At 57.3% G+C, this 9,652-nt stretch overlaps 1 protein-coding gene across 1 annotated transcript; it reads left to right on the top strand.

The window, feature by feature from the left end:
- The first annotated feature begins 373 nt into the window (after positions 1-373).
- Positions 374-5,573, top strand: GNAT1 (G protein subunit alpha transducin 1). Its single transcript, XM_004581487.2, has 8 exons — positions 374-1,624; positions 2,730-2,772; positions 2,890-3,031; positions 3,151-3,308; positions 3,392-3,520; positions 3,680-3,809; positions 3,936-4,089; positions 4,187-5,573. The coding sequence occupies exons 1-8, from the start codon at positions 1,519-1,521 to the stop codon at positions 4,375-4,377; spliced, it is 1,053 nt and encodes a 350-aa protein (XP_004581544.1). The 5' UTR covers positions 374-1,518; the 3' UTR covers positions 4,378-5,573.
- Positions 5,574-9,652: the final 4,079 nt, after the last annotated feature.

Raw genomic sequence — 9,652 nt, 5'->3', positions numbered from 1 at the left:
ATCCTGGATAGCTGCCACACTTTGTTATTAGTTATTGGAAAGACAGAGATCTTCCATCCACAGGTTGACTCCCCAAGGGCCTGCCAAAGCTGGTGCTGGACCAGATCAAAGCCAGGAGCTCAATCCAGGTCTCCCATGAGGTTGGCAGGGATGCCAATACTTCAGCCATCTCCTGCTGCCCCCAGGGTGCACATTAGCAAGGAGCTGGAATCTGCAAATCTGGGCTCAGAACCCATGCGTGCCATGGCAGCCTGAGTGGCATATTGACTGCTATGCTGAACATCAGCCCAGCTGCGGGATGTGGAGCCACACCTAATGGGCATGGAGAGTGGGGCCAGGTAGTGGAATCAGGTGGGGGGCAGAAGGAGGTTCCCACTTCAGAGAAACCCATTGTGCAAAACCAGCCTGGGTTTTCCAGACCTGGGCTCCTGCAGAATGCCAACCATGGGCAGCATGAGCTGCAGAGTGGATCTGGGGCTCAGGAATTCAAAGTGGGGCCAATCAAGTTACATCCCCCTCACCCAGCAAGGAGGGTCAGTGTAAGAGCCACTTCACTTCCCCCACTTACTGTGTTAGCCCCAGTGCTCAGTATCTGGGGCCCTGGCACCCCCTCGTGGGCTTCAGAGGCTGTGCTAGTTGAGTAGCCAGAGGCAGGCAACTTTCAGAGCCGGAGGGAGGCCAGCCACTGGGCTCAGGGCCTCTGGAGGGAGGTTTCCTGATTAATGGGAGGGAACTGGCAAGCCTAGACAAGACTGCAGACATGTGCACATGTAGGCACGCATAGGCCTCCTGGCATGTGAGCAGGCACATGTCAGACACTTGAATCCAAATGAATAATGTGCACCTGAAGAGAAGCTCCACACATAGGTGCATTCCTGCATAGATGGGCACCCTCAGGCACATGGGAGCAACCGTGTAGACATGACATACATGTGTACACAGGTGCATATGTGGCACATCATTGCCTTGCATGTGTTGTACCAGTGAAGGACAGATACATACACCCAGGCACACACAGTGGACATTTCTGGACAGCCATTGGGGCTAATAGCAAGTGGAGGAGCCAGGTGAGCCCCAGCTAGGCCCGTGCAGACCCTCCTACTGCCAGCCCTGCCCCAGGCTCCACCAGACACTTAGAACCTACCTTTCTCCATCTGAGCACCAACCCTCCTTGCTGTCTCCCGCGCCTCTCCTGGGGGGATGGGGAGGGCACACCAGGGGTGCAGAGTCAGCAGGGGAAGGATTGGGGCCATGCCAGCGCTGATTACAAAGTTGGGGGGCTGAGCTAGATTCACCTGTCCTTGTCTCTGATTGGCTCTTGGGCACTCCTAGCCCCCAAATCCCACTCAGCACCCCCTCCACCAGGGCCTGCACAAGTCTGCAGAGAGCCATTTGATTGTCAGTTACTGGGCCAGAAGGGCAGCAGGGGAGGCTACAGCAGGCCTATCTGGCTCTTGGGATTCCCGACACCCAAAAGCGCCACCTGCCCACCCTGCACCCTCTCCTGCTGCCAGAGCCATGGGGGCTGGGGCCAGCGCTGAGGAGAAGCACTCCAGGGAGCTGGAGAAGAAGCTGAAGGAGGACGCTGAGAAGGATGCTCGGACAGTGAAGCTGCTGCTCCTGGGTAAGGCCCTGTGGGGGCAGGTGGACAGCCTTGCCGGGAGGAAGAAAAAAGAGGTTGGGACTAGGAAAGGCACAGAGTGGGAACCTTGAGCAGGCCAAGGTCCTCTAGAGGGCTGGGCCTCAGAAAGTCAGGTGCTAAGTCCACTGTGACTGGTCTGCACAGGCTCCTCTGGCTACAGCTGCCATGGGTTTGGTGAACCTGTGTGGCAGGGCTTGGGAACCAGGGGCCTCTCAGGGATCCCCACACTTGGCTGCTCCCCTGGGAAGAAGGCCACAGTCCTCCTAGGAGGTCTGGATTTACAAACCATGGCCCTCGGGTGTCAGGACTACCCTGCTGGCTCACCTGCCAAGCAGGTGGAGGTGGAGGGGCACTGAAGGAAATAAAGCCTGGTCCACAGTGGTCCATGGATGGGGAGGGGAGGTGGGACTTGACCCTGGCCTTCCTCAAGGCCACAGCCAACCCCTCCCCAAGGAACCAGCACAGAGTGAGGGAGTATGTTCCATCCAAACTCGAGGGGCCAGCCAACCAGCTGGAGGCAGACCAGGGACCAACCTAGAGCTACTCAGCCGCCTTGGGCCAGCAGACACAGAGACTAAGCCGGAAATCCCATTAACTATGTCCAACGCCCTGGCAGGGACAGGATCAAAAAGGATACCAGCTCTGTCCTCTCCCCCACCCAAAGGCGCTAATTCTCTCTGAGCCTTTTGGAGCCTGCCCACCTTCCTTCTGAAGACAAGAACAACAAAAAACAAAACAGGAGGAGTGGGTGACCCCCCCTCCCCCTGCTCAAATAAACCCACGGGGACGGCGCCTGGAATACCCACAAGGTGGCGCTCCGGGATCAGTTTGGTCTCAGCACAGGCCAAGCTGCGCACACCGGAGGCTGGGGGACTCAACGCACACAGCCCAGTGGAGGTCACTTCAGGCCCCCTTTTAGTCACTTGACGGACATTTACACAAGATTTTTCACCAGAGCTTCGGGACTTGGCTTTGGCCTGGGGCGGGGGTGCGGGATAGGGGTGACTGGGTTGGACTGGCACCTGCCCCCTGCCTTAGCCTCCCAGCACGCGAGGACCGCAGACGCTGGACGCTGCTCCCTTTTCAGGTGCGGGTGAGTCCGGGAAGAGCACCATCGTCAAACAGATGAAGTGAGTACCCTGACGGCCCGGGACTTGGGAGGGAGGGGTTGGGCGGCGTGTGCATGCACCAGGCTTGCCTTGCACCTCCGGCCCGCAGGCCGCTGACCCCGCTCGCTCCGGCTGCAGGATCATCCACCAAGACGGGTACTCGCTGGAAGAGTGCCTGGAGTTCATTGCCATCATTTACGGCAACACACTGCAGTCCATCTTGGCCATTGTGCGCGCCATGACCACGCTCAACATCCAATATGGAGATTCGGCGCGCCAGGTGCGTCCAAAGTGGGCCGTGCATGGGGGTAGGGGTGAGGATGGGCACGGCCGGAGGCAACTGGTTGGGCCCAGACTCTGGTGCTCCAGCCACACCTCCTCCTCCCGCGCGGCCCGCAGGACGACGCCCGCAAGCTGATGCACATGGCCGACACCATAGAGGAAGGCACCATGCCCAAGGAGATGTCCGACATCATCCAGAGGCTGTGGAAGGACTCGGGTATCCAGGCCTGCTTCGAACGCGCTTCTGAATACCAGCTCAACGACTCGGCGGGCTAGTGAGCATGGGTGGGCAGCGCGGGCACAGGTGGGCCCTGCCCCAGGTACCACGCACCCACACGAGCTCGCTCTCTGCCCGCAGCTACCTCTCGGACCTGGAGCGCCTGGTGACCCCGGGCTATGTGCCCACCGAGCAGGATGTGCTGCGTTCGCGAGTCAAGACCACTGGCATCATCGAGACACAGTTCTCATTCAAGGACCTTAATTTCCGGTACGACCCCAACGTCCCCACACTCCTCCCCTGCACCTCCTGGGGAGCCCCGCCCCCCCATCAAGGCCCTGGATCTCACATGCCGAGAAGATTGTGCGTCCTGGGAAAAGGGGGCCCGAGGTGCGCGGCACTCAGGCTCCACACGCATGGCTCCCACAGGATGTTCGACGTGGGCGGGCAACGCTCGGAGCGCAAGAAGTGGATCCACTGCTTCGAAGGCGTGACCTGTATCATCTTCATTGCCGCGCTGAGCGCATATGACATGGTGCTGGTGGAAGACGATGAGGTGGTGAGTGGCTGGGGTGGGGTTGGAATGGCAGACTGAGGGTAGGCGTGGGGAGGCAAGGGCGTGTGTGTGGGGGACACGCCCGGGTGCCTGCCTCCCCGGGTGCCCGACAGCCGCTGCCGTCCACAGAACCGCATGCACGAGAGCCTGCACCTGTTCAACAGCATCTGCAACCACCGCTACTTCGCCACCACCTCCATCGTACTCTTCCTCAACAAGAAGGATGTCTTCTCCGAGAAGATTAAGAAGGCTCACCTTAGCATCTGCTTCCCAGACTACAATGGTGAGTTCCCACCCTGCCTTCGGGCGCTACCCCCACACCACGTGGCCCTGGAACCGCGAGCCAGTCAGTGCCCCTCCCCACCCACCTCCTTCCGCAGGGCCCAACACCTATGAGGACGCGGGCAACTACATCAAGGTGCAGTTCTTGGAGCTCAACATGCGGCGCGATGTGAAGGAGATCTACTCCCACATGACATGCGCCACCGACACACAGAACGTCAAGTTCGTCTTCGACGCGGTCACCGATATTATCATCAAGGAGAACCTCAAAGACTGTGGCCTCTTCTGAGGTGGGGTCCTTGACAGCCTGGACAACGCTGCCCTCTCCTGCAGGCTAGTTCCCCAGCCCCAGCCCAGCACCCTACAACTGCAGCCCCACACATCCCAGACTCCAGCAGCCCTATCCCATCCCACCCCCTTGCAAGTCCCCATCCTTTGGTCCCTCGCTCCCCTCAGCATCTGGGGTATCAGAGTTCCCCAGACAAAGCCCAAACCCGGTTAATTTAGGGTTCAGGGCTGCTGATCTGCTTCCCTTGTCTCTTGCCAGAACACATGGGTGTTGCCTTGATACCCTGTAGCACTAGTACCCTTGTAGCCCCCAAGAACCCCTTCAGCGCCCCACCTCCCTAAGACTCCGGGGCCCCAGCATGCCACCTCACAGCCACAAACTCCATCCCTAAGCTCTGGTACCCTGGAGGAGTGGCCATGCCCCCAGCCCCACCTTGTCCTTGGCCTCTTGGACCTCAGGCAGGCCACACTCAGGACTGCTGGGCTCACACTGTGACTCAGCAGTGACTCAGCAGTGCCCAGCTGATCAGTCCTGCCCTCCTGGGAGCCACCACTCACCTGGTGGGTTTAGGTTCAGCAAACATCCCCTCCCCACCAGCCCCCTGTCATGAGGACAGGAGTGGGTGGCCCTCCCCAAAGCAGTCCTGCCACTTCCCGCAGCGTAGTCCACCTCCATGTGACAAGTTCAGATACCTGTCCATTCTGTGGCCAGTGAGTCCCGCCCAGCAATTTCAGAGGTCCAAAGTCCAAGCTGGCTCTGGTCCATACATATATGGGGGAGGGGGAGCTGGGACCCCCCGCCCCAGTGACCAGAGACAGTCTCCAGCTAAGCCTTCCCCAAATACAGACTCAGAGTCACCCACCCACCCCTGCTTCCCCCACGGGAACTGCCCACTCTGTTCTCAGACATGAGATCCATGCCCTGCCTCACCCCCCTACACACACACACACACACACACACACATACACACATACCACTAAATTGGCAGGCCAAGGGGATGGTCACGTGAGGGCCAATGGTGGAACTGTCCTGAGGGGTGGCTGTGGGCAGAGTCCGGCGCCCATCGATCAGCCCAGGCAGAGGAGTCAGAAAAAGAGCAAGGCCTAGCTGTGCCCAAGGTGTCTAACTTAGGTGGCATGGTAAGCAGTCCCAAGTGACCCTTCTGCACCTGCAGCGGCTCGCCCCCTGGCAGGGAAATAGAGCGCCAGGTCAGAACCATGAGCGCTGAAGGCTCCATGTGCCCCACACCCCTGCTCCCTCCTTGCTTATCCGGCACCCTGCGACTTGCTTCTGCCCATTGACTAGGGCCTGCGTGTGCTGTACTGACTCAGGGACAAGGAGCTTCATCCATTAGGTCGAAGCACAATTTGCACTCCCTTTAGCTGTGCGCGCAGAATCAGAAATAAAACTTTGTATCAGGCCCCCCTCTCCTTTCTTGGGGTGGGGTGGGGGAGCTAAAAGATCACAGGTCAGCTACTAAGTGCCCAGGGCTGGCCGGGACCTCCCAGGGAGAAGCATTTGGCCTGGCCTGATGAGGCCCATGCCTGGAGGGATCTGAGACCAACTCAAGCCTCTTGAGGAAGATTGTGGGTAAGGAGTGAAGGAAAGCTCTCCTTGGACAGGCAGGGCCTAGTGTGATGAGGACATTGGAGTATGTCAGTGAAAGAAACAAAACAAAACAAAACAAAAGACAAAAAGATAGTGGAGTGTATCAGACCCAGAGATGGGGTTGGGCTCTGCTGTTAAGAGCAGAGAGGGAGGAGATATGCTGGGTGAAAGAGGGCTGATCCTAGGCTCTTCAGGTTGAGTTTTCTCCAGGAGGCCACTGGGGGTCTGGAGGCTGAGGCTATGGCCAGGCTGGGCTCCTGGGGAGGCAGGTGAGCTCTTTAAAAATATTTGTCAGAATCAAAACTTTAAAATCCACAATCAAAAATCTCAAAAGGCAACAGAGATGTATGGGAACATATTGGGACCTGGAGAAAAGAAAAATATCTTCCCTGTATACATTTTGATTTTTTAAAAGATTTATTTATTTTTATAGGAAAGGCTGATTTACAGAGAGAAGGAAAGACAGAGAAAGATCTTCCATCTGCTGCTTCACTCCCCAGTGGCCACAACGGCCAGAGCTGAGTTGATCTGAAGCCAGAAGCCAGGAGCTTCCTCTGGGTCTCCCACACGGGTGCAGGTTCACAAAGTGCTGGGCCATTCTCGACTGCTTTCCCAGGTCACAAGCAGGAAGCTGGATAGGAAGTGGAGCTACCGGGATATGACTGGCACCTATATGAGATCCTGGGCACACAAGTCACTGGGCTATCACATTCGGCCCACATTTTTATTTTTTTAAATTTTTTTTGCCATCTTTTCCCCCTTGTGGTGAAATACATGTATCATAAAAATCATTACTATAGGTGTAGCTGCTGAAGGTACTGCCTGTAACACCAGCATCCCATGTGGGCATCAGTTCAAGTCCTGGCTGCTCCACTTTGGATCCAGCTCCCTGGTTATGGCTAGGGAAAGCAGCAAAGATGACCTGAGTGTCTGGGACCCTGCACCCACATGGGAGACCCAGAGGAAGCTGTTTGTTCCTAGCTTCAGCCTGGCCTAGGACTCATGTTGTGGCCACGAGGAAAGTGAACCGGTGGACGCAAGATCTCTTTTTCCTTCTCCATTTCTCTGTAACTCTGACTTAAAAAAAAAATCTTAAAGTCAAAAAGCAATAGAAATCCCTACCTTAACCATTGCTAAGTATCCATTTTTGTGGTGTTAAACACACTGAGTGTAGCACACCATCATCACCATCTACCTTCAGATTTTTTTTGTCCCGTAAAGCTGAAACTTGGTGCCCATTAACCACTGACTCCCACCTCCTCTTCTCCCAGCACCTGCCAACCACCCCCCACTTTGTGTCTCTGACTTTGTATCTCCTGAGCCCTGCGTGCAAGTGCAGTGGTACTGAGTCGGCCTTTTTGTGGCTGCTTTAGTTCATTCAGCATAGTGTCTTCTGGTTCATCCAGACTGTACCATGTGTCAGAACTTCCTCTGGAATTCAGACCCAGAATCCCTGTCCATTCCCAGCAAGAGTGTATGGTGGGGGGAGGAGGGACGGGCGTCACTGGGCCTGAAGCTTCCCTAGTGCTACGCGCGACATCAGTATAATTACACCTTAGGGTGCACGATCAATGGGTGCCCAATGCCTGATTCACAGTCCAGGGCAGAGATCAAAGAGAACTGCCTTAGAACCACCGCCACCACCACACCCTGGGCTTTTAGGTGGGGGCGTCCACTGTGAGCACCTCTGACTACTGCAATCCCTGCCTGACCTACAACTTGGCCTTCAGCTTTGGCTCTGATGGGCCCAATCTGGCCCTGCCACCGGCCAGAGATTAGACTTGTGGACGGTTAATGCTGCTGACGTCAGGGCCTGGCTGGGTGGCCACGGTGGGAATGGGCCCTCCCCATGGGCAACAGTGCAGGCCATGTGATCTAGGCTCATTAAGCTGCTTCAGTGGCCAGAGAAGCTGGGGGCTGGAACTTGGGGGGAGGAAGGGGAGGGCATGCCAGGGCTGTAGGGCAGGCCTGGGCCAACCAATCACCCACTGGAGGCCAGGGCAGGGTTAGGAAGGAGGGCTAGCTATCGGTCCCCTCTGTACCTCCTTACTGTGGTCACCCCCAAAGAGGTGCTTTCTAGGCAGCAAAATTAGCAGGCTGTAATCAGAGTCGTGAATGCGGGCCTCTGGCTCACTTGCAGGGGTGACAGGGAGGGCCATGGTCTCCTAGGAGGTCTTCAAGCTCCCCCACCACCCCATGACACCAGACAGGTATCCTGGCTCCCACACAGAACCCCCCTTCAGCACTCACCCCACACATCCTTTTTTTTCTCCACCAAGAGGGTTCCTCCTCTTGCCCACCCTGGCAAGTGTGCCCTCCTTCCCCTGACTAAGCTGCTTCTGCATCTGCTCCCCTCACTGCGTGTCTGCTAACTCTTTGGAGAACTTTGGCATCTAGATCAGTCATGGGAAACATTGCCCATCTCCCCAGGCGGGCAATGGGCAGGTGAGGCAGCTAGGAGGCTGGGTCTCCCTAGAACCTGAAACAGAATTCCTAGAGGCCACCTGCTGTGTGGCTGATGAAGGACAAGGAAGTGAGTGGGAGCCCTGAGAGCCAAGAGGGCAGAGGTGCAGCAGCCCGGAGGCTGCAGGAGCATGGGTGTGTCCAACTGTGCTTGAGGGAGGCCAAGAGCTCCACTGGGAGGGAGAGCCGGGGCCCATGAAGTATCTTGTCTGTGCATCGAGGGCCCCCATGAACAGCATGCAGCAGGAGCTGCCTAGCTAAAGACTGAGAGTTCAAGGTTGGAGAGAGCAAAGATAAACCAAGGCTGCTAGGACCCTAGAAGAAGGGTTGAGGTGGTGCTGAGGCCCTGCATTCTGCCCCCACTTTGCTCTGTGTTTGCTATTGATGAGAGTATAGAGGAGGGGGCCTGGGTTGACATCTGAGGTACAGAGCCCCCCTCCAACTCAGGTGTCTGCCCCCAATAGGACCACCGCACAGAGGGACTTCCTCCCTGGCCTCTGAAGAAAGACATGGGGCGGCTCTCCCAGCCCCCCAGCTGTCAGGTCACCACCGGCTGGGCTGGGAGATTCCGCAGGTGGTGGGAAAGGCCTCGGAGCCTGTGTTTGCCCTGGCGGGGGCCCAGGCTAAGTAACAACAAACAGTCAGCCCCTCCCCCAGCCTGGCCACACTGACCTGGCACAGGGACCCCACATTACATTGCTTAGAGCCACTCACAGCAGCCCAGCCCAGCCTAGCTGGGCTCTGCTCCCTCCAGGCTGAGTGGAAGACCCCATGTCTCACAGGCTGGATGACCTTGAGCTAGTCCTAACCCTCTAGGAACCTATGATGGGGGTGCCCAGCTCTTTGCCAACAGCCCCATAGGAGCTTCCAGGCTGTCTGCAGGTACAGAGGAGAACAGAACTGGCACCCCAGTCGGCAGCCTTCCTGTCAAGATGTGCCAGGGTCCATGGCGCTTTGGGGGTGGGGACTTAATGGTCCCACAGGGTCAAGGTGAGCTCTCCTCTGGGAATCACACTAGCCCCACGGGGGGAATGAAGCCAACCCCTCCCTATTTTCCTGCCACCAGCAGGCAGGAACTTGGGTTTGGGGGTTGCCATGGCAGATCCCAATGCCTCTCTCTCTCTAGGCTTTTCAGCCTCCTGATCCTCCAAGCCAAGGCTGAGCCTGCTACTTGTGGCTGTGGCTTCCTGCTCCCATGCTCCTC

This window comes from Ochotona princeps, chromosome 21 (assembly GCF_030435755.1).
Source record: "Ochotona princeps isolate mOchPri1 chromosome 21, mOchPri1.hap1, whole genome shotgun sequence".
Taxonomy (NCBI): domain Eukaryota; kingdom Metazoa; phylum Chordata; class Mammalia; order Lagomorpha; family Ochotonidae; genus Ochotona; species Ochotona princeps.
The sequence above is the reverse complement of the archived record's forward strand: the minus strand, read 5'-3'. Positions and strand labels throughout refer to the sequence as shown.